Source organism: Leucopleurus acutus (genome assembly GCF_964270905.1).
Source record: "Leucopleurus acutus genome assembly, chromosome: 9".
Classification (NCBI taxonomy): domain Eukaryota; kingdom Metazoa; phylum Chordata; class Mammalia; order Artiodactyla; family Delphinidae; genus Leucopleurus; species Leucopleurus acutus.
The window spans coordinates 84,249,974-84,275,505 of record NC_139144.1 but is presented as its reverse complement, the minus strand read 5'-3'; the positions used below and the strand labels follow the sequence as shown (position 1 = coordinate 84,275,505).

The following is a 25,532-nucleotide window of genomic DNA, read 5'->3' as shown; positions in this document are numbered from 1 at the left end:
TAAGAACAATTGCTTCGGAGAAGTTCTGTCCTTGGTACTGAAACCAGACAGGACTGTCTCCCAAGCATCTTAATGAAGGGGATTCTGCAATGTAACAGTGTCCTCACAACCTCCTAATCGTGGACCCATAGTCGAATCCCAAAGAGATGGCTGACTGTCAAGTTGCTATTTGGCTTGGTCAGTAGTAGAGACAGCTCTGTGGCTCTAATGGGTCAATACTGTGAGGGTCCAACTGCCTGATTCTCTGTTGCTCTTGCTTGTACGTGGCCAGTAGAGTTTCCAGCATGTGGAGAGTCTACGTGCCTCAAGCAATCCTGTCAGATAAAGGATTCTTTCCACCTAGTTGATGAGACATTGGGTAGCTATATGTTTGCATTAAGATTGTAGAGTCTATGTTAAGAGTCATATTTATGCCTTAACAGTTATGCTAGGGAAAGGGTAAACATCTTCCTAGGAAAGCTGAGGAGCTTTGGTTAGAATATATGCCTGAGTAGAAAACTACCCCACTTCCACTAAGAAGGATCCAAGAGAGATTTCCTATCTGTATCATCATAACCATGCTCCTTAACTTCTCCAGGCCTGAGTTTTCTAATATGTTAATGTCCTTATGAGTGAAATAAAGCATAGAACACTGGGCAACTGTTAGTTGTCATTTATTATTTAATTAATCACCAAAAAGCCCTACAACAGCTGGACACAGTTTAAAAGATGTACTGGTCCAAATCTCAAAGAGTTGAATAATCTTTGTTGTAGGTGATACAAAACATATACTGATGAATACCGAGCAAGCCAGCAGATTGTAATTGAATGCTCAGATATCTGGGGTAAACAGTAGAGGAAGTCAGAAGGGGGAAACATCTGTCAAATTGTCAGGGAATGCTTCGTGGAAAGCGTGGCCTATGAAATTGGAAGAGGGAAAGGCTCAAGTGGAGAGAACAGGGTAGAGAAGGTACCCTGACAGGTAGGCATGTAGAGATGGGAAACCGTGCAGCGTCTTTGGGGGAAACACTTAACTAACCTTTTTTATAGGGCCCTCTACAAAGGATGAGACAAATAATGTTTAGGGATTAAGAAATGGGACAAATTCGATCACCATCGTCCCTGCCCCTGCCCTCGCCCCCCCCACTCCGCCACCCAAGGCAGCTTGCCAATAGCCGTGCTATTGACTCATTCCCCACCCTATACAGATCCTGATAACTCAACTAGGTGGTAGAAAATGGAGAGGAAGCCTCCTGTGCCCTTTGAGCAAAGAGCTCAGTGTTTAGTGAGGGAGGTAGACTTGTAACTAGGGAATGACCCTGTAGACTGTAGAGATGGGAAGTGAGAGTTGTGAGTGACTGCCCCGAGTGGCCAAAGGAGACATGGGAGAGCAGACGGGATACAGCAATGTGACCAGCCAATCAAACATGCCAATCACTCGGTTAATGTAGGCAAATAACAAGGGCTTGAGTAAATGTTTCACTGAATTAACTGGTTGCTTGAGTGCATCAACCTAATCAAATGTTTGCTGGCATCATATAGACACAAGCTTAACAATGTAAATATTATACTCCCTTGGCTTTGAAATGATTTGATGGGACTGGCCAAGGAATCTGAGCTCCTAGTGGTCTCTAGCCTTGTTTTGACTTTCTGCCCATGGTGAGAAGAGAATTGTTTTTTTTTTTTTGTTTGTTTGTTTTTTTTGCGGTACGCGGGCCTCTCACTGTTGTGGCCTCTCCCGTTGTGGAGCACAGGCTCTGGACGCACAGGCTCAGAGGCTATGGCTCATGGGCCCAGCCGCTCCACGGCATGTGGGATCTTCCCGGACCAGGGCACGAACCCGTGTCCCCTGCATTGGCAGGCGGACTCTCAACGACTGCGCCACCAGGGAAGCCCGAGAATTGTTTTTTATGGACTATTATTCACTGTCTAAAATACAGCTCTGCAAATATTTCCAACATTGACATTAATTCTATGATTTAGAAAGATATATTTGAAATCTCTTTTTGAAGGCTGAAGTTCTTTGCCTGGCTCTTCACTGGAAACTGATCTAAACCAAGCTGCTTTAGTTTATGACCATAACCACCTAGGTTCTGCTTTCAAAGCTCTGCAGATTTTTTTTCCCCATGCCCGTCCTATCCAAGCACTTTTAAAATGACTGGAGTGAAAGTTCAGAGTTTTACGGGCTTTCTTACAGTAGTGCTAATTTTAGGATATTCAGTTCTTTTCCAAAAATCCAATTTTGTCTCCATGATCCACTCTACAGCAGTGTTCAAGGTTATTCGAGGGATGAAGTGAGTGCAATTTTGCTTTTATCCCCTGGAGCTCGTACTATGCACCGCACAGTGAAAACACTGGATTTATGGAAGGTCAGGGATGTACCTCTGTGATGTAGATTGCGTAACCAATTTTGTAATCTAACTGTACAGCCTCCTCGTCTGAGCTTGAGTCAACAGCAAGTACACCTATAAACCTTGCTATTTTGGACTTGGTAGGGAGAAAGAAAGGAGAAGGAGCAGGGAGAATTAGGGTTAGGATGGCGGAGTGACGATCGATTGTACAGTTGGGATAGTGGCTTTACCTCTTAAGTTTATTTCAGGGGCAATATGCCTGTAGTAGGCTCAGATTATAAGGTCTCTAATATGGGCTTTTGTCTCACTATCTTTGCAATCACGTGATCAATTCAGTGACTATAAACTCAAATGCCTCTGGAGGAGGGACCAGGTATGTAAATGTATCGCATCAGGCCAGTTGTGATACAATAGGGAATAGTAGTGCTTGTGGCAAACTGGAGAAGGTACACTCATTTGCGTAGAACAATTCAGGCTTTGGGGCAGGCTGATTTTGGCTACTGAGCATTACCAGTTTGCAACTACTGAATTAAAGTGCATGAGAAGCAACTATATTTATATGTAACTGCTGAAGAGACGTGCAAATTAATTATACAGCTGTGTCCCTGTGTAGTTTGCCTTCTGTGTCCATCTCTGATTTGATTAACAGAATGAGGAAACAGTGGATAGGGACATTCCATCTTGGAGGTTCAAAATTTTCATTCTCTCAGAAAACTATTCCATTAAACCATGGCAATGAATCTTCCAAGATTTAAGTTTTGTGGTATGTCTTCTAGACAGCATAATTTGTGATGCACTGTTGGTACTTATGGGGAAATAATTGAATAGATTAAAAGCAGTGTGTTTACACATGTGATTTTAGCTTTCATTATTAATGGAGTCTATTCTTTTTAATGTATGTGTCCAGAATTTATATGAGGGAGAACTATTCTGTGGGTCATCAGTACTATACTTCCTAACACTTAGAAGTTGTGGTTTAATGTTTAGGAAAGTCCCTTCTAGCTAGAGGTTTGCGGGAGAAATGTGCACGCTTTTTTTCATACTCACTAAAATGCCACGATTATGCACATGGGTTTCGGAGACAGAAAACCCAAGTTCCCAGGTTTAAATTCTGGTTCTAGCATTTATGGCTTGTACAACCTTGGGCAAACTACTTCACTTCTTTGATCTTGAGTTTCTTCATATATAAAATGAAGTTTTTATAAGGCTTCAATGAGGTGGTGCAGATAAAATAACCAGATCAGTCCATGGTCCATAATAGCTGTTCAGTAGATGATTAGATATTGCTATCATTACAGTTACAATTAATATTATTAGAGATGCAAGTGTTAAAATCTGATACAAGGGCCATGGAGATTATTTGGAGTAAGTCTCAAGGATGATATAAGGCTTAAAATATAGAACCCTGGGAAAAAAACTGGAAAAAAATAAAAGGTTTAAGATTCTTAGGCCAGAGAAGGTGAGGCTGAAGAAAGAGTATGTTGCTTTTTCTATTGGATCAAAGCATATGTTACTCAGTTCTATAGGTTAAAATAATTTGAAGTTGACATAGAAGAACATTTTTACTATTTTTAGGTGGGGAAAACATTGTTTAAAAAAAGTCAAAAGACGAGGAACAGACTAGGAGACAAAAATCACGTACATATACCAAACAGAGAGTTAGTGAATATAAATAATCTTTATGATCAATTAAAAAACACATGCAAATAGCATGTGTCCTCACATGGCAGAAAGAGATAGAAGCAGAGCAAGCTCTCTGGTATCTCTTCTTATAAGGGCACTAATCCCATCATGAGGGTCCTGCCCTCATGACCTCAGCTAAACCTAATTATCTCCCAAAGGCCCCCTCCTTCAAATACAATCACACTAAGAGTTAGTGTGATGGTATCACACTAACAGATAAAAGCACAAACATGTGTAGAGACAATTCACAGGTAAAAAAATATTTATTTTTACTGTGGTCAAGAAAATATAATTAAAACAAGTTACCCTATTGTCAAAAGTCAAGAAAAGAAAGACCTTAAGGCAATTTCTAAAGACCGACTGATTAGGGATATTTAGAATGGCCTTTGAGAGAAGTTTTGGATAAAAGCTCTCCAGATTGTACAGTAAAAATCTTCCCCATGTCAGCCTTCGGTAGAAATAAAACAACAAAAAGCAAAAGCAAAATTTAAAAATAGAAAACTCTTATCCTCCTTATAGAAGAAAACCACAGCTATTTCTCTCATCCCCTCTCATACCCAAATCTGGATGCCGTCCAGTTTGGGAAAAGTGGAGTTCTGAGAAGGGAATGGATGATTTGAGGGCTAACCAGTCTTTTTATATTTTCTTAAATTTCCCATGTTCATGCATAGTTACAGATTTGAGCTATTTATCTCCAGTGGGAATTAAGATTGCTATTGATTTTTTTTGAGTACCCCAAATTGAGGCCGTAAACGAACCTTTCCAAAGTACAGGGCTTCGATTTTCTTTAAGGAGCATTGCTAGAAAGATGGCAGGAAGAGTGTTATTTGGTGGTGGCCTGCAGAACTCAGCTCTTGCAGAGAGTGCATCCTGAGTGGGTGATGAGTAGGGGTGGAGCAATGCCTTTCTGAAATGCTGCTAGAGGCCAGTAAACCAACAATGCAAAGGAATTGAATGTGATAGGTTTGCCAGGCAGGAATCTTGGGGCAAGTAGGGATGCACGATTAGGTGAAATGCCAAAGGAAAAGTGTGAGAGATCTGTTAGAGCATGTCTGTGAGGACTAAGTTCCTAGCGGGAGCCCAGTGATGTCAAGAAGGGCTCACAATGCTGGACTCTTGAAACTGTAGCTCTGAAAATGCTGGACTATAAAATTTTTTTTCAAGATTTAAATTTGGCATAAGAAATAATGAAAAACTAGGCTGTCTAATTAGAGAGGATGGTATTCTAGGATAGATTATGGAGAAAAGGAAGAAAACTCAATCTTAATTTTCTTCTATTTCATCCTTTCCAGCAGAGCAAATAATCTTCAGATTGGGAAAGGGCAGGACAAGTAGTATAAATAATATGACCGGGCTTCCCTAGTGGCACAGTGGTTGGGAGTCCGCCTGCCGATGCAGGGGACATGGGTTTGTGCCCCGGTCCGGGAAGATCCCACATGCTGCGAAGTGGCTGGGCCCGTGAGCCATGGCCACTGAGCCTGCGCGTCCGGAGTCTGTGCTCCGCAACGGGAGAGGCCACAACAGTGAGAGGCCCGCATACCACAAAAAAAAAAAAAAAAAGAAAAGTAATAATAATATGACCAACTAGTTAATTCCTGCTATGCACTGAATTATATCCCTCCAAGATCCATAGGTTGAAACCCTAACTCTTAGTGTAATGGTATTTGGAGGAGGGGCCTTTGGGGGATAATTAGGTTTAGATGAGGTCATGAGGGTGGGGCCCTCACGATGGGATTAGTGCCCTTATAAGAAGAGATGCCAGAGAGCTTGCTCTCTGCTTCTATCTCTTTCTGCCATGTGAGGACACATGCTATTTGTAAGCTAGGAAGAGAGTCCTCACCAGAACCCAACCGTGCTGGCACCATGATCTGGGGCTTCCAGCCTCCAGAACTGGGAAAAAAAAATAAATTTCTGTTGTTTAAGCTACCCAGGCTGTGGCATTTTGTCATGGCAGTCTGAGATGATACAATTTCTAAGAGAGATGAGGAGGTAATAGAAGAAAATCTAGGCATTGTCAGTGCTCTGGGCTCAGACATAGGACTTCCCCAATACTAAAGGAATGTGAAGATTTGACACTGGAAATGGGGGGGCAGGTTGGGGATGTTCTGCAGGCATTTATGGGGCTTAAGAGGAGCCTGAAGATGGATAGGTAGCCAGATTTTCAAAAATGATATAAAGAATTTTGAAAGATTAGAACAACCATATCGATGTTAATCAGGATAGTCTGTGATAATTTATAAAATAATTCACTAGTTGTTTTTATGAGGAAAGGGAGCAAACTATATATCATACTAACTTAAACATACCTTCAAGAATAAGGTGATCTTATCTATAGATCATGGGACTGTTGTAGATATCATATTTTTATTTCTCCAGACTATTCTTTTTTATAAATTTATTTTATTTATTTATTTTTGGCTATGTTGGGTTTTTGTTGCTGTGCGTGGGCTTTCTCTAGTTGAGGCGAGTGGGGGCTACTCTTCGTTGCGGTGCATGGGCTTGTTGTGGTGGCTTCTCTTGTTGTGGAGCACAGGCTCTAGGCGCGTGGGCTTCAGTAGTTGTGGCTCGCAGGCTCAGTAGTTGTGGCGCACGAGCTCCGCGCCACAGTTGCTCTGCGGCATGTGGACCTGGACCAGGGCTCGAACCCATGTCCCCTGCATTGGCAGGCGGATTCTTAACCCCTGCACCACCAAGGAAGCCCTCCAGAGTATTTCTTAAAAGCTCTAGAGTTTTATAAAAACAAAGGTGGTGGCAGGGATTAGAATGTGGGCTGCAAGAGGGCAACATTAGGCAGATTTAGGTGGATTTGCAGTTGGGTGAGCAGCCATATGCAGAAAGTGCCAGTCCAAATGGATGTCCCTAGAACACCCCAAGGCTCTGATTTGGTTCCATTCTCTGCAGGTCACTGAAAACAATTGTCTAAGTGAAGACAATGCAAATGTGTTTGTCATATTTGCAGGTAATAACAACTTGAATATGTCAGTAGGATATCCAGATTAAAAACAAACCTCCGGAGACTGGAACAAAAGGGCAAAAACAAAAGGGAGAAATGTTACAGAGCTAAATGTAAGATTCAACATTTACATGTGAAAAAGTCACTTAAGCCAGTGTAGGAGAGGAAGGTGTGACATTTGTCCATGCATAGAAAGGAATCTGAGGTCTGTTGACCATACATTTAACGTGAGCCAACTTTGTAGATCCTCTGCTGAAAAAATTAACCCCACACAGCAAATACCCAAATCCTAATGCAAGTGCAGCTGCATTAACAGAAAAGGAGGGTCCAACTCTGAGGAAGCTCTAGTCCGACTGCTTATCACCGGTAGAGCACTTCTTAAACGCACTATTAGTGCTTCAAAGAAAGGCAACCAAGATGGTCAGTGCAGGTCTGGAAACCATGGGGCATGAGAACCCTGGAGAAGAAAAAGAGTCAGGGTCATCATCTCTATCTGGGAACATTTGAAAGGGATGCTATGAAGAAAAAAAAGGGGTTATTCTATTGTTGTATTGGGCAGAGATACATAAAATGGATAAACATTCTCTTGATTTCAAACCACTAGGGCTCTTCAGTATGTAATGGGCTTCATTATCATGTAACTTCTTGTTTTAGAAGCGTTCAAAACAGGATTCATTTAACAAATCTTTAATGAGCACCTACTAAGTGTCCAATGCTTTTCTGGGTGCTGAGGGTAGACCGAGATGGTGGAGAGTAACAAAGGAGCGAGTTGAGACCGACAGAGAGTAAAGCATTACATGGCAGTGGTATCTTCCCCCTTAGTCCTGGAATTGGAGCTTCAGCTCAAAGCTGAGGACCTGAAGAACTCAGTGCGACTCTGTGTTCAAGGTGCTGCCAGCCCCTGGAACAGCCCTCCTGCAGTGCTTCTGAGAGGCACCAAATAAGAATGAGCTTTACCACTACACCCACTCTCACCAGCCAATGTAAGGAGGCTGAAAGTGGTAGGAGTCAGCATTTTGGCGATGCCTATTCAGAGCTTGGCTATTCCCTTCCCTCCCTGTGACAGAGAGGTAGAAGGGCCTTTCCCTTCCTTGGAGCTAGGTGAGTAGGGCTTAGAGTGAACCGACCCTGGGGGTGTCTCCAGAATGGTGGAGTAGCATCTCATTCCCTGGTAGAATCTGTAGGTCTTTTTTGATGCTGTCTCTGGAGTAGAGCAGGAGAAGTTTTGGAGAATATTCGTGGAGCCTGGCAGTGAGGCTGCATCCCTGACTTCTCTCTAAGGAGAGTAAGAAGTGAGTATTTGATCTGTACCCTTGAAGATGAAAGGACATGTGTCTAAAGGCAGAGCCTAGAGGTCCACTGGAAGAATCCAGGACAGGGGAGCGTGGTGTGGCTGGGGAGAGGGGGCAGTGTTTACGCCATGCTTGTCAGTGGCAGCTGATAAGATGGGGAGCACGAAGCCTCCAGTGGGGAATTAGGTTGGCTCCACTTGCAGTATTTGGGGAGTAGCTGGGTACAGGAACTGGACCAAGTCTTGGGGCTCTTAACTTGGGAAAAGGCAAAGGTACCGTGGCTGCTCTCCTGGAAAGGTAGGGGGAAGAGTGTTTCCCTCAGAAAACCCCACTTCTCATCTCAGCAGATTCATTAGAACCATCCTGAATCACAGTAAGACAGAGAAAACCTTTACCACCAATGCATGTCCAGGCACATAAAAAGTTCTCTTCAATGATAGTGGCGGAGGTTGTGTCTGTGTGTCTCTATGAGAACTCTGTACTTTCGGCTCAATTTTGCTGTAGACCTAAAACTTCTCTGAAAATTAAAGTCTATTAAAAAAATGATAGCTTATCTGACAGGAGGCTCCGTCTCTCAGAGTTGTCGAGAATTGATACGATTTTAATTGCTGAGTGAAAGCAGCTATAGCCGTTTCTACTGAGGGCAATCCTAGCTCCTCTATTTTTCAGAATTACAGAGATTTGGCTAAACAGAGATAATAGAGTTTGCTCCTGGGCAGCTATCTTGTGGACTGTCTTTGGAAAGGATATTGACTGCCACTGAGCTGTACGTGACTTGCAAGAGAAAAAAGAGGTAAATGTTGAAGGTACAGGAGACTCAGAGAAATGTTTACATGTATGCCCGCCGCAGCCCTGGGGAACATACCAAACGCTTAACACATGGTTGCTCATGTGAATGAATGAACAGATGGACCGGTGAACTAAAGAGGACTCTTATTTTATTATCATTATTATTTTTGGCTGCACTGCACGGCATGTGGGACCTTAGCTCCCTGACCAGGGATCAAACCTGCATCCCCTGCATTGGAAGGTAGAGTCTTAACCACTGGACCACCAGGGAAGTCCCTAAAGAGGAGGCAGCTCTTGATCCCTGAAGTAACACATAGTGGAACTAAAAACTCATGCTCTGGTGGGGAGGAGGATGGGGGAAAATGCTGTCATACTCCAAAAGTCAAACAAAATAGGAGAGAGAAAGAGAGAGAGACTAACTTCCTTCTCCTGGGTGTGGTGGGTGAGACTGAGGTTCTCTGAGAGTCCAGTGTCTGGGAGAAGAAGAGTGAGGGAACTGAAAGAAAGAAAAGTGTGTAAACATAGTGGATTTCACTCCAGTCTCTCCCATAAGACCCTATGGTCTAGGCTGTGATGGGGGCGGAGAAGAGAGTAGCTTTGAATTAACTTTGAGATGAGTAGTATTTGAAAATGAAGAGGCTCAAGTCTTAAAGACCAAAGTGAGACAGCTCTCAACCACAGGTGGCTGAGAAGCTATGGATTTTGGCCAAGATGCCATAAAGGACCGATTTCTTCTCGAGAAAGGGGGATTGCCATGGCACTGTTAGGGACACTCTTTCGTATTTATATCCCAGTAAGTGGAGATTTCTCCAGAAATTGGTTACATAAAAAAAGAGTCATAAGGAGAAGTGAAGGAAATACAATTGAATGGGTACTAGAGCCAGACGGGGGGGCAATGGGACGGCAGGACTGAGATGCTTTTCTAGGCATGGGGTGGGGGGCATTGCCCTGAGGATGTAGGCTTTGAGCTGAAGAGTTTGTGGGAAGAGATAACAGGTAGTGAGCTTTGTAGGCAAAGGCAACAGCAGGTGCTAAGGCCCTGAGGTGGGAACAGGCTTGGACAAGGCAAGGAACAGAAAAAAGGACAGTTTGACTGGAAGTGGGGAAGACATGGCATGAGACAAGGTCATGGATTAGTTCCTGGGAGGCGCCATGCCCACAGGACAAAGTTGGGTTTTATTCTCCGTGTGAAGTTAAGTCTTTGGAGGGTTCATTCAGGAGAGGGATGTGGTCTGATGTATGTGAGATGACGTGAGTGCTGTGTGGAGAATAGGGAGAATGAGGGCAGGAGTGGAAGCAGGGAGACCAATTCAACAGCAACTCTCTCTATTTTCTCAGTTGAAAGAGACTAAAAAGTATTAAATCTCAGTTGCTGGGGTCATCAGTAATGATGATTAGAGAAAAGATCAAGGAAACACTGGAAACTCCTGCTGGCCAATGCTGGATAGGTCACTTTCTTTCTCTTTCAGTTCTATAGCACTTGTAAAATAATTGCTATTAAAATATTAACAGCTGCCATGTATTGAGCGCTTACTCTGTGCCACGCCCTGTGCTAGGCATGTTAATTACTCTTACCTTATTTAATCCTCACAGGAATATGCACCAGAAATGCTGTAGAAGAAATGGCAGCTGTTAATAACCAAATATAAGACTTGACAAGCTATCAGCTTAGTCAAGCAAACGTTTAGCCATGCAGTGATTTAAAACCAATTCCATATTTGACTAAATTCCATCTTTGTAAACAACGACTTTATTTACAGACTTTCGTATCAAAAGGAGCACTTGACATATTCTTCTCTAGTTGCAGAGATATTTTGAAGTCACAGGCATTGTCAGGAATACATCGCAGAAAAATTACCAAATCATTTTCTAAAATGCCCTTCAGATGTTATGGGTTTTAATAGGCTGAAATGTTATGGTATAGAGAAAAAACACGCTGGGACCCACTCTTTATGGAGGACCTTGCTTCAATAAGCAAACAAGATTCCGTGGAGCTGTGCAAACGTTGAATGAGGGATGACCACGGATTTAAATTGGAAATTTTTTGTCAGCCAAGGAGAGTTTTTTGGTCTGTCTCCATGAAATCAATTTTACAGGTTTTACTTGATGAAATGATCAAAGCCTTTTGCTTCTGAGCAAACATTCCTTCGAAATGTAAAATTAATAGTTTAAAACTTAAAGGAGAAATAATCATGGTTTTAGATTTCAGAAGATGACCAGTTATTGTGAATATTTGGGAAGAGAAATTTCTGATTTAAAAACACGTTTCCAGGCTTAGAAATTAACTTATCTTTTTTCTGCATAGGTGGAAAGTATTCTCAGTGTTTGTCCCCTTTGCACATACTATGCCATTCTCCAAACAGCATGAGGGTTGTTGGCACAAACTGATAATGAAGACTTAAAAATATGTTTTGCGGGCTTCCCTGGTGGCGCAGTGGTTGAGAGTCCGCCTGCCAGTGCAGGGGACACGGGTTCGTGCCCTGGTCCGGGAAGATCCCACATGCCGCCGAGTGGCTGGGCCCGTGAGCGATGGCCGCTGAGCCTGCGCGTCCGGAGCCTGTGCTCCGCAACGGGAGAGGCCACAATAGTGAGAGGCCCGTGTACCGCAAAAAAAAAAAAAAAAAAAAAAAAAAATATATATATATATATATATATATATGTTTTGCCATAATAAGAAACTATAAATAATTCATAAACATTTATTTTTATTCTAAATAAAGAAAAAATTCACGATGAAAGCAGAGAAAGCCTGTTATGAAGAAAATAGTTTGGAAAACCAAAGTAAGACTGAAACATAAAAGAAGCATTCCTTCTGAGTATTAGAAAAAAATATCCTTTAAGTGAAATTGTGCAACTACTCAACTGGTAGCACACGCAAAAATAAGGGCACAGGTGGGTTTCTAGAAATCAGTTAATATTTTTATATCTAATACATTATGTTATTGCCATGAATTGAGTGCCTACCTCATGGCAGGCTTTTTGCAAGGCACTTAAAAACATGTTTTCATATTATAGATATTATTATTCCCGTTTTATAGATGGGGAAACTGAGGCTTAGAGAAATTAAGTGGGAGAGTTAGGTTTTGAACTCAGGTCACTATACTACACTGCCTTTTAGGTGTTATAAAAAGCTGTAAATTTTAGGTGATTGGTGAAATAAAAATGTATAGACAGGTGTAATATTCTTGCAATAAAATCAATGGGATTTTATTGACTAGTAAAAATGCCTCGGTCGCTAATGTCTTTTTTCCTGGTTCACATGCTGCTTCCTAGAAGAAATGATCTTGGAAACTGATTTTGATCTATTCTTGCTTGCCTTTTTGCCAGTGACCAAATCCTTTGCTCTCCCCTGACCCAAGGACTCCCCTCCCCGCCAGCCTCTTCCTCTCTCTTTCCCATGCCAAAGGTGGGTGAGGGTGCTTTGGGTTGGGTAAAGAGTCATTGTAGTATTTTTTTTTTCATTTTTGTATTTTATATTAGAAAGTGTCATTTTCAGTAGAAACTGTATTCTATACTTTAAATATATTTTTTTAACATCTCTTTTGGAATATAATTGCTTTACAGTGGTGTGTTAGTTTCTGCTTTATAACAAAGTGAATCAGCTATACTTTAAATATTTTTTAATGAATTAGAGTTTGGACTAATCCTCCAAACATCTAGAAGATCCTTATAGGTTACAGTGGAACTATACTTGAAGAACTACTCCTTCAAAGATTACTTAGAAATCAGATATTTCCCATACAGTGATCTATGCATCCATAATAAAATTTCTGTTGGAAAAAGAAAAGAAAAAACATCAATGCAGAGTAGGATAATAAGTGGTATTATTCTAAGAAGATCCAAACACAGTTTTAACTATTAATTACTATCATGTTTGGACTGTGAGCCAGCTAGTTCCTAGACAGAAAAGTTAGAACTCATAAGTGCAATTTTAAGCTTGTTGCCAATTATTAATTGCCTAAAACGTAGGACTTAGGTTTGGAGGACAAACTTTTATCAGATTGAACTCAATTATAAGCTGGCATAGGAGGAAACAACAAAATCTTCCAAAAGCAAGGGAGAGAAAAATGGTCCATATCTTTTCATTATATTTTGCAGTATTTGTTCTAATCTGAATCTAGTCTTGTACTTCCTACCTTAAAAAAAAAATGGTGGGATTTAGTCCATCAAACTTAATAACTAGACATTATTAACTGTGGGGCCAAATTCGTCTATTTTCTAAAAATGTTTTTGTGTGAATAGCCGACGTCCCTGTGTTAAAATACCATGACAGCCGCATCCAGTGGCAGGGTCTGGGGAAGGGGCGGTAGGCGCCATGTCGGGCAGCAAAGGTGGCAAGAAGAAGCCCCTGAAGCAGCCCAAGAAGCATGCCAAGGAGATGGACGAGGAAGATAAGACATTCAAGCAGAAACAGAAGGAGGAGCAGAAGAAACTTGAGGAGCTAAAAGCGAAGGCCGCGGGGAAAGGCCCCCCGGCCACAGGTGGAATTAAGAAATCTGGCAAAAACTAAGCTGTTCCTTGTGCCTGAGGCAATGATGATCCTTAGTTCCATTCCTGTTTAAACATCTGGGTTAAACATCTGGATTCCCTGCCATAACATCTGTTGCCACCTATAGCTAGAATGAAATGTTGTCTTGGAACCTATTGTACATTTAAGAATAAACTTTTGTAAAAAAAAAAAAAAAAAAAAAAACCATGACAGGTAATAGATTTATAAGATAGATGTTGCCTTTTTCGGAACAAAGTCTACTTTGGGATATTTAATTTAGGTATAATTTCACAGGGTTACCACTTTGATTTATTGATTGAACTGTCCAAGCAACTGGATTGCTTCACTTGTTTCTTTTACACCACCTACAGCTATAGTGACTACATTGACTCATATGCAGTTGACCTGCTGGACGTTAGTATCACTTAGTTGCTACCTTTATTAGCAGAAAAAGAAAAATTACCAAAGAAAGAAAATAATTTAAGAGTTTAGGTTTGGCTTATTATATTTCTTAGAAGTTCATTTCTTTGAAGAAAAACATTTCCCTCTGCTGTAGCTCTCTGGCTTGAGGTCCTTAAAGAAGCAGTTGGTGAGGTATGGGAGCCCTGAGCCTGGCGCTGAGGGCAGGGTTTTGTTGAAACCTGGCCATGGCACTCTAAGAGACTTCAGTCACTCAAAGACACTTCAGTCTCTTTGTCTCTCTCGGTCTCTGTCTCTGTGTCTCTTCTTTAAATAATAACTGCTGTATTTACAATACTTGTGAATGTGAGTGTAAGTGGCTTTCTCCTGTAGCAGCCTTTGAAAAATGTGAAGATATTATTCCTCGTAAGCATTTAGAACTAGAGTTGAAAGACAAGAAAGTGTTGGCAATTGTACATCACACAATTGCTTATCTCTTTTCAATAATGTACTGTTCAGCACAGTGTACATTCCCTGAGGAAGCTCTGTGGAATTGCCCTTTCTTCCACTTAGAAAGAAAGCTTTAATTCCTTTCCTGTATCTACTCTGAATGGTAATTGGACATTGAGATTCTTATTTCATGATTTATCATGATGATTAGGGCAACATCATGTATTATTAGAGAAATAATACAAATTTGGCCACTCTAACATAAAATAAAATGAAACATCCTCTGAATAATTATAGGGTGACAATAATGATTCTCCTCTCCCCCCCCTCACTCCTCTCAACGTTCCTGTCAGAGAACGAATGAGGCAATGCATTTGTATTAACAAACAAATGAATTGACATTTTTGAGACTGGCCAAGGAAACGTTATCACTCATATTTCCTGCAAGAAAAAGAAATTAATTCTCAGTATCCATAAATATTGCTACTGTTTTTATCACTAGGGTCCTGCTTATAAATGTTTTGTTCTCACTGTCCCTTGCTTGCCAGACTGCCCTTAAAGGAGTGAAGTAGTCAGAGAGATGACTCATCGGGGAGGTGATGGAGAGAGGGAGAACTGAGAGACTCTCTGCTTTCCTTGAGGAGATATTTGCTTTATCTCTGGACTGGTCCAAGGTGAGGGAGACAGACAGCTGTGGGGCAGACAGCTGTGGATGTAAGGGTCACAGGGTGATGGGAGCACACATATTCATCAGGAAGCATCTTCCATTCTTAACCCTTTCTGCTCAGGGTTGTACCCAGGCATATCCGCCACCCACGTCTACAGGACAAGGAGGCATATGTATGATTTGGCCATTACGTAATACTAACTCAGTCTTTCAAAAATGGAAACGGTCCTTAAAATATTCTTTTTATGGTCTGCATGATATTCCAAAAACGGGTGCAAGTGATTTTTACCACCCTCTGTATGTGGATAATTTTTGCTTCAGAATTTAAGGTTCTCTATGTTGTATCTTTGCTTCAGAATTTAAGTAGAAACCTTCTCTTCATGTTGTGCTTAATTAGGTTGGGATCTGTTCTGTAGGAACAGATTTTACTAGCTTAATGAAAATTCTTCAAATGCAGTGCAGTATAGGAATGGGCAAAAGAGAAAGGAGATAATATTTGCAGAGGGCTTATAGTCGTGTAGACCTTTGTGTGGACTGTTTGTTTTTAAAGGATCTCATTTAATATTCACAAAATGTAGGTATTCAGGAAACCAAAACTCAGGTAGATTCGGTAACGTGCTTCAGGTAAAACAGCATGTTCTAGAGATAGGATTGAAATCCTAAGGGTTTGGGCTTCAAAGCTGCATCAGATTGGGCACACTTTACAGTAAAATTTGTGCTACAGTGAACAACATTGTAGAATGTGCCAGTATAATGATTCTTGATCAGGCTGGCCAGAGCTGACTTTACAATACCCTTCAAAGTGGGAGCGTCATGACAAATCAATGTGTCTAATTAGGGAAAGGAAAGTGTTGGAAACCTATTTATGCTTTAATAACTAAAACAGCACTGGTCTCTCGCCAAATTGACATACATTTTTGGAATCAGAGACTCTAAGATACTCCTTAAATGCTACTTATGATAAATAATGCCATTTAAATGTCCACCACCTGCTACAGCACATGGCTGAGTTCTCAGAACATTTTCATTTCTTCCTTAGATAGTCTTGATTAATGTACAATGATGGAGAAAGTTTTTTTTTTTTTTTAGAAAATGTTATGGGGGGCTTCCCTGGTGGCGCAGTGGTTGAGAGTCTGCCTGCTAATGCAGGGGACGCGGGTTCAAACCCTGGTCTGGGAAGATCCCACATGCCCCGGAGTGACTGGGCCCGTGAGCCACAACTGCTGAGCCTGCGTGTCTGGAGCCTGTGCTCCGCCAACAGGAGAGGCCGTGATAGTGAGAGGCCTGCGCACCGCGATGAAGAGTGGCCCCCGCTTGCCGCAACTAGAGAAAGCCCTTGCACAGAAACGAAGACCCAACACAGCAAAAAAAAATTAATTAATTAATTAATTAACTCCTACCCACAACATTAAAAAAAAAATGTTATGATGTGACAACTAGATGTCTTTTTTTTTTTTTTTGCGGTACGCGGGTCTCTCACTGTTGTGGCCTCTCCCGTTGCGGAGCACAGGCTCCGGACGTGCAGGCTCAGCGGCCATGGCTCCCGGGCCCAGCCGCTCCGCGGCACGTGGGATCTTCCCGGACCGGGGCACGAACCCGTGTCCCCTGCATCGGTAGGCGGACTCTCAACCACTGCGCCACCAGGGAAGCCCAGATGTCTTTAAATATATCAGTTTTCTGTATAAGCTAAACAGTTTCCAGGGGATAACTTTTACAGTTCCAAAGCATTATCCTGAATAAGGTAGTATTTATGTTATTGAAGAGCTTGGTTATCCCATGTATTTGTGGCACTACCAATGTCTATGTTGTAAAATGGGACTGGGAATAGTTTTTGATTCCTATTTCTGTCTGGGTCATCATCTCTACTTTGATCACCTTTAAGAAGATAACGCCCCTACTTTGATCGCTTTTAACAAGATAACACCCTTTCCCACCCCACTACAACCCTGGGTCAATTAGGAATTATATTTGACTGCAGGTAACAGAAAGTGGTCTACCTTGGCTTAACCAAATAAGAGTTAGCTTTTCTCACATAACGAAAAGCCCATAGGCAGAGAGTCTGGAATTGGTCCAGTGGTTCCAGGATACCCTCAAAATTCCAGCCACCCTTTATGTTCCAGTGTTCTGTCATCCTTAGTATGAAACTTACATTCTTACAATTGCTTCACATTGCACGGTGGCTGCTTCACTTCCAGACTCATGGTGTCATTCAAGGTAGGAAAAAGAAAACCAGGTGTCACTCAGGAAGGGCCTGTGTTGCTCTTGCAAAAGCAAAGCTTTCTGGAAATCCCCAGCAGCATTCTGCTTATGTCTTACTGCTCAGAACTGTCATGAAGTCAACCGTCAAGGCAGTCTGGAGAAATGAGTATTTTAGCTGGGCTCACTGTCACCCTAAAGAACTTAGGGTTCTATTAGTAAGGCAGAACTGGCGAGTAGTTTGGGGGTAAAACAGCTGTGTCCATGCTAACCCCAACACCAACGCCAGCCCTGAACTGTCCCAAGTGGCTTTGGGATTAGAGGAGAAAGTGCAGAGGAAAGAAGAAAAGGAGGCTTCTTCAAGGTGGCCAGTGGCCTCTTTATAGCTATGCACTGTGTGTTTTACTCTTCTCTTCCTTAGTGTTGGGGTATCTTTGCTCACTCTGTCTTTGGTGATCACTTTCTCTCTCTCTCCTTTTCTAATTACTCATTTGCCAGGTACTGTCATTTCCCTAGAGTAATCATCCCTGACACTTCAGAAAGATTAGGCAGCTCCCTTTTATATATGCCCCCAGCACCTGGACCTGTTTTCTTTTCCTTCTTTTTGGAACACTTATCACAATTATACTTACTTATGGGAGCTGGGGTACAGATTTTTTATTTGTTCAATGTCTTGCTTTCTTTTCCACCAGACTATAAACTCCCCCTAGGCTATATTCTCCCTCCCTTCTGTGTCTAGCACAGTGCCTATGACAGAGTAGACCCTCAATAAATATTTGTTGAATGAATTAACAATGAATGAATAAATTTCAAGGCTCTTCTCTCACCTGCTGTTCGTTCTTTTCTTTAGGCATCATTTTTTGTCCTCTTCTTCCATTCTAACTTTAAACATTCTCTAAGTGCTCTCATACATATTTATCCATTCATTTATATTTCTTTTTTTTTTTCTGTCCATGTCTCTCTCTCTAGATTATTCTTCCTGTCTCTCAGATAGGTATTATCTTTACTCAAACTCTATATGTCCACACCAGTTCTCTTACTCAGGTATCTGTATCCCACTTCTAGTTGCCTGCTACTTTTTAACCAGAATGCCTCTCCACCGCCCTACACCCAACAAGTTCCAAATGACCTTCATCAGACACACATCTCAATGTTCTAGTCTCAAAGTGATGACACCTTCTTCTAGTTACTTGAGCTTGAAAACTTGGTGTCATTTGTGGGATCATTTATTTATATCATTAAGTTGCATTTTCCTTGGCAAATAGCTCTAGCTGTTCTCTATTCTTGTTGCTGCCACCCCAGTACACAGCGTGCAGGGTTTGTAGGTACTGGTACGTGTGAGGTGTCAAGATGAAAGGTGACGGGGTCAACTGACCAAATGCTCCCAATCAAGAATGAGGCAGAGCTGAGGCTTTTGCCAGTTTATGTTGCAGTATACTCTTTTAAACACCAGTTCTGGTGCTCATGACTCGTGGCACAATCAATTTGATAACCTGGGATTACTGTGCAGTAAAATTTGAGAGGACTTAGCTACCTAAAATGGGGGGGGGGGCATTTTATGATGGTAGGTATGGATGACTTTTGCAGTATTTATAAAAAGATCACAAAATGGTATTAAAAACTGCAGAAGTATAGTAGCAGTAGTAAAGCATTTTGTAAAGACATTAGATATTCCCACTCAATTTCATAATGCAGAAATTAGTGGAAATTTTTTAAAATTAATAGGTATGAAATTTAGAAAAGTTAGCACAGTTGATTCACAGATTATCCCATTAATCAAGATGGCCATTTTTCTTTTACAGGAAGATAGTAAATCATATGGATATATTGTATGAATAAATGAATACAGCAGTGTATCTATGAGGCCAGAATGATTGATTTAATAGTGACAAATTTTGATACTTTCTGTTTAGCATTTGCAGTCTAAAACTCTGTTAGTTGTTGAAAAAACCCCTAGTGTTTGAAAAAACTATAGGCAAGCAAAGTTACATTTTAACACGAAACTTTTCAAACCATTTTGTGAAAGGATAATTTCTGCATCGCTTTAGGTCGATTGGCCATGCAGTATGCAGAAATTTAGTGAGCACTTCCACATTACCCTGGTTATTTCCTACAGAGAATGTAAGGTTATTTAGGATTCTTTGTTTGTTTGAGAAGGAGGAAAGTTTATGATATAGTTCATTTTTTAGTTCATAGCATTTGTCAGATTGAAATTCATCTCTGCACCATGTTGTTCTTTAGGATATGTTCTTTTGATAGGTAGATGTTTAGCTATATAGGGCACAGAGGCAAAGCAGCACAGCTGCTATCAATAACAGGCTCACATCACTCTTAATTTCCCTGATTTTATACCTTTTCCCTTGCTTTATCATTCAAGTATTCATTTGATCATGGGGATTACATACAGAGAAATGTGTCATAGACAGGATCTATGAAGCAATGTTTTCCTTTCCAATTTATTTCAGCTAATTCTGGTCCCTTTAATGTATCTAGCATTGGGATGTAGGAATTAAGGCATGTTTAGATTTCTGCCATAGTCTTTTTCCCACAGGAAGAGTAATGCTGGAAAAGGAGACCAGAGATCAAGATTCTATTCCCCTTTATTGGTGGATATATTTCATTTATTGCTTTTAGAGATTCTTCTCCTCTGGACATTTTCATGGTTTTCTCCCAATAGGATAGAATAAATATTATTTGGGTTTTCATCCATCATAATAATAAAAAGCTACTGTCATAAGGAGAAACTTGAGGCTTTAGAGCTGGTGCAGCGTTAAGTCAAAAATCTAAGCTTGGGGGCTTCCCTGGTGGCGCAGTGGTTGAGAGTCCGCCTGCCGATGCAGGGGACACGGGTTCGTGCCCCGGTCCGGGAAGATCCCACATGCCGCGGAGCGGCTGGGCCCGTGAGCCATGGCCGCTGAGCCTGCGCGTCCGGAGCCTGTGCTCCGCAACGGGAGAGGCCACAATAGTGAGAGGCCCGCGTACCGCAAAAAAAAAAAAAAAAAAAATCTAAGCTTGTTTTTAATGATAAAAGCAGTGAGTAAGAGGCATGCAAGAGATACAAAAAAAAAAAAAAAAAGTGTCTAATCTTTTTCTTTGGATTTCACCTTCATGGATGTCTTAAAACAAGTGGTTATAATTCAGTTCATCAATTTGACTAACATGATTCAAATTGGTTGTCATTATTCAGTGATAAAACTGAGTAAGTTCTTCCTTTTTTAGCTGCTTGGGCTGGTGTGTTTTTATATATCCAACTAACCTCGGTACTGTGGTATATGTCACTATAAGAAAATAGGAAAATCAGCTCTATCAAAAAGATACAGTAACAACCAATATTGGAGCTAGTAAGTTCTGTTTTTATGGAACTTTTTCTTTCTCTACCATTTTTGTGGAGGTAGAAAATCCTGTGGTTATTAAGAGTGGATAGTGGCCAACGTCGTGTTTTCATTGTAATATGACATGAACCAGAGCTAGAAGCGGTCAAAGTTCAAATCATGTCTGTTGTTGAATGGCCTGTATCTTATGGTTGGAAGGCAATAGGTGAGTAAAGAAAACGGTTTTGAAACCATAGGAACCTTTTGTAGGTTAGTATCCACCTGCCTAGTATCCACCTTCCTCCTTCCTTTTTCCCACCTAGACCACTAATTTCCCAAACATTCCAGTTCTAGCCAATCAACATTTTGTAACCCTCTGGCACAGGAATTGGTCTCAGGATGATCATGTGACTGATAGGAGGAGACAGGTGTTGGAGAGTCAGAAGGACTCTTCTCTCTTCCTTGGGTCTCTCTCTCTCTCTCTCTCTCTCTCTCTCTCTCTCTCTCTCTCCCCCCCCCCTTCCTTCCCTCCCATGTCAGATGTGCAGGAAGTATTAAGCAGCTTTCTTGCTACTGATCAACAAACTTTCAGTCACAAGAAGGCCAGTTGTAAGGTGAAGCTGACACCTTAAGTGGTAGAAAGAAAGCCTTCTCGATGATTTAAAACCATCTCATTTAAAAACTGGTGGTAACACTAATTTAAATGCCTATTATTTATTTTTTATTAAAAAATTTTTTCATCCAAATTTTGAATGTGATGCTTTTAAAATCAATAATAACAGCATCTATCAGCTATTGAGTTCTTACCATGTGCTAAGCATTGTACCGGATACTTTATGTGCCTTAGTTCATTTAACCTGCAAAACCACATTATGAGGTAAAAACTGCCATCTCCAAGTACAGATGAGGAAGCCGAGGCACTAGAAGTTTAAGTTGCTTGCACAAGGCACACAACTAGTAAGTGGTAGAGTCAGAATTTTTGTCCCAAAGGCCATGCTTCTACCCTACGAAACCATCCATAGTCAGACCTTGAATTTGGAGAAGACTATTCTCAAGGTCATTCAGGTCTTTATCGTGAATACCCTAAAAACAGCCCTTTGAGGTCAATTTTGCAGATTTCTGAGGCCTTAGAGGAATTAATGTCTTGGTCATGGTTGCATAATAAATGGGATGAAAAAGGCAGTGGTGATGTGGTAGGAAATAATCTGGCTCTGTGAACACAATTCATCCACTGTGTGAGGTCAGTGGGCTTGGCTTCTGCTCTGTCTTCCCAGTATCCCTAGGCATCCTGCTTTTCCATCTTTGACCTTGTCATCATCAATTACTGTGTTCTGAGAGCCCAGATGTTGCCTTGTCGGATTGGAGCCTCACTCCACTCTGTGAGGAATGATCCTTTACGTTTCTGTAGCGGCCTGTAACTCACCAAGGTCTTCTCATCTGTGATCTCACTTGACCCTTTCAACCACCCTATGAGATGGACTGTTATACCCATTTCCTTTACATCTTAGGTGCTTAGATACCACTTTGCTTTCAGTTAATTTGCATTTATAAATATGTTGCCTTAGAAGTGATTTTTACTTCTATCTTACAAATGTTGCTGAACTTGCAGCTAAACTATAAGCTCCATGGAGAGAAGAATTGATTATGAGTTTGGTGTGCTTGACTTTCCTTCAGCAATGCCTCCTGTTGGTACAGAGTGTTTTCTCAGGAAAAAAAAAGATAACTCATTAATATCCAGCACTGACTTTCCAGAGCTGATTGTCAAATATTCAGAAATTTTGTTAGCTGGTTATTAAATTGGTAGTTTGAAATCTGTGGTGGGATTATTTTATAGCAGGAAAATTGGCAAAGGCTACGTAGCAAGGCTACCCTCCATCTACTTCCACCGTCAGAGAGCCAGTTTACAAGGACATCGTTGTTTACAAACTTTCCTTTGGTCCACAGACAACTGCTCTTCTTTATCCTTTGTAAATTAGCTAATGGCCATGACCCAAATGTCTTCACCGGGGAGAAGGTAGAGATGAGAACACTGAGTCAGTCTCCATGTCTTTGCTGTCCTGAGGCTCTGAGCAGAAGATGACAGTTTATGTTCACTGTAGAAAGCAACTACAGAAAACCGTCAGAGAAAACTTGATCAGGAAGCCCAGAAATGGCATCACCAGGAGTCTGCCTCCTTTCCTGTTCCGGTCTGTGTCTCTTTCCATCCGTTCTTGATTGAACCAGTAAGCTGGTCAAGCTATGCTTGGAGGGATCTCAGAGCCTGTAACAGGATGGTTTGGGTTGCCGGTAAAAGAACTCCTGATTAAAGTGGTATAAACCACAGGAATCATCATGGTTTACATAATAGAAAGTCTGGAAATAAGAGGCCCAGAGTTAGTTCACTGTCCTATCAATGGCCTCAATGATTCCAGGCTGTTTCTTTTTCCCTCTCTGTCACCCTCAGTGTGTGAGTAAGTGGTATTTCCCCTTCTGGCTGTAAGAAGGCATCAATAGTTCTAAACAGCAGGAAGTTAATTCACCCCCCAAACCCTCAAGGATATCCTGGATTTGTGATAGGAAACCCTTGTTTGTCTCTCTCTCTCTCTCTCTTTTTGGCCGTGCTGCATGGCATCTGGGATTTTAGTTTCCCGACCAGGGATTGAACCCATGCCTCCTGCAATGGAAGCATGGAGCCCTAATGCCAGGGAATTCCTGTTTTTTTTTTTGGTTTTTTTTTTTTTTTGTCTGAAGGAAAGACATTCTCTAACCTTAAATAGAGGATTTAAGGAATAAAAGGGAAATGGTGCATCTTAAGGAATACTAAAAAAAAGCCCTTTATGGTAAAAATAATTTTGAGGTATTCATTTCCAATTAGCAGGATTCTCCAGTGATTCTATGTGATGAGAAGTTAATTAAGGAAACCAGCAACCCAAGACCATCATAGAAGCTGTAGGAAGAACTAAAGGAAAAATATCGCAAGAAGAAAAAGCAAAAGCGTTCATTGTAGCATCTGAGGCAGTAAAATGCTATTTAAGTGGAATTGAAGACCCAAATGGCTGCAGTTATGGAATATTGCAAAATTTTTCACATTAAGGAAAAAATAACAATATTTTTACTTTTGTAGGAAGCAAAATTAAATGAAGCTGCCACAGGAGATAGGATATCTGAAATCATAGGAATTAGTGAGCACCCCTGTCCTGAGGGACTTGTTCTTTGTTTCCCATTGCTAACACAGTACTTGACACACCATGTGAGTGTTGACTGAGAAGAAAGGACAGGAAATGATTCAGATAATAGAATTGTGCTACGGGGGATGGGGGGTGTGTGGGATTGGCCATGGAGGAAGGAGCCCAGGCACGTTATCGGAGCCGAAGTGGACAGGCTTCAGATGGAGTTGAGGGTTACTAGTGTTTGGACCGGTGTTTCCCTCATTTGCTGCAGCGGGAACAGAACTGGCCCCAGAAGCTGGTGAAATGACTGCCAAGGGCCGAGACCTGCAGAGCTGGATCACTGCGCCCTCATTCCCTTGTAGGACCACCTTTCTGGCTCAATCTCTTTGACACCAAATATTACCTCTCCTTCCATACTATTGGGTGAAATTAAGTAATGAAATGGTAAAGTGGATTCACAGGTGACTGATATTTGTATTGAATGGCTTGATTAGTTGTTTTATAATCCTTTTGGGGAAAGTTGGGCAGTTGATACAGATGTAAGGCTGTATTATCCACAGTATTCATGCCAGTTACATCATCAGCTTAAAATGCATTGGGAAGGCATCCCATGCCATGATGGTACAGAAAATACTGTCACACAGAATGCAGGGTATGAAGAAAGTCTTGTAATCTTTCTTTAACATTTTTCTGTTTTAAAATAGTGAAGTGTGAGTACATATGGTACAGAACTTTTTTTGGAAATCTGCCTTTAGTGCATCAGAAATGAAAATGTCCTTTAAGCATTAAACATCAAAATCCATTTTCATATTAAAAAACTATCACCCTTCCTTAGAACCCAGTAGATTTGTTTTTTTCCTGTAGGAGAAATCCTCACAGGCTTCAGACGCAGAGTAAAGGGGAAGAAAAGAATATAAGTTCAAGTAGTATAATAAATATATTACAGCATCACAACTCCATTCATCCTAAGTGAGATGTATAAATCTAGTAAAATTGGAAGCATCGTGTTTGTGAAGGATAGCAGCTTCCTTCCACCAATTTTAATTTATATAATTAAACCTCAAATCACATGTGGGTTTTCATAATAAATGCATATGTTCAAGTTAGTACTGTGACTTTATTTTACTATTTTTTTTTAAATTTTACTAAATTTTGAGTCTTTTCCTTTCTGGGGCAGCATCACCTCTTTCACAAAGAATGTGTGCAAGGCCAAGTCCGCAGTATTTTATAAACATTGCTGTGGTCGTGCTGTTTTGTATTCCATGAATTTGCTATTGAGTTTCATAGAATCTGACACTCAAAGGAAATGTCTCTTAAATATTACCTCTGGCTGAATAATACATTGACTTTTTTTAAAAAAGGCAATATGTGGGGCTTCCCTGGTGGCGCAGTGGTTGAGGGTCCGCCTGCCGATGCAGGGCACGCGGGTTTGTGCCTCTATCCGGGATGATCCCACATGCCGCGGAGCGGCTGGGCCCGTGAGCCATGGCCGCTGAGCCTGCGCGTCCGGAGCCTGTGCTCCGCAATGGGAGAGGCCACAACAGTGAGAGGCCCGCGTACCGCAAAAAAAAAAAAAAAAAAAGGCAATATGTGAGAAAATGAAATAGTATCTAGGACAATAAGTAAAATTCAAGGACAGTAATAAGTAATGATGAACGAGATGCTAATCTCCTTGAGTTCAGGATCCTCCTCATCTTCCTCCTCCTCTGCATTTTCCTTGTTCTCTTCCTTTAATTACATTCTATACAGCAAGTGACTTTGAAACTCATAGTGACTCAAAAAAATAGATTTTGAATAATGAGTGGACACATAAATCTTTTTATC

The 25,532-nt window shown here is 41.2% G+C and overlaps 2 protein-coding genes across 5 annotated transcripts in view; both read left to right on the top strand.

Annotated features, from left to right (window-relative positions):
- GRM8 (glutamate metabotropic receptor 8) overlaps nt 1–25,532 on the top strand; it is a gene marked incomplete at both ends in the record, with an annotated part of 749,142 nt that overhangs the window by 189,066 nt on the left and 534,544 nt on the right. The window lies entirely within an intron of this gene.
- Nucleotides 13,363–13,557, top strand: LOC309966273 (translation machinery-associated protein 7-like; the record flags this gene model as incomplete). Its single annotated transcript, XM_082846235.1, has 1 exon — nt 13,363–13,557. The coding sequence occupies one exon, from the start codon at nt 13,363–13,365 to the stop codon at nt 13,555–13,557; it is 195 nt and encodes a 64-aa protein (XP_082702361.1).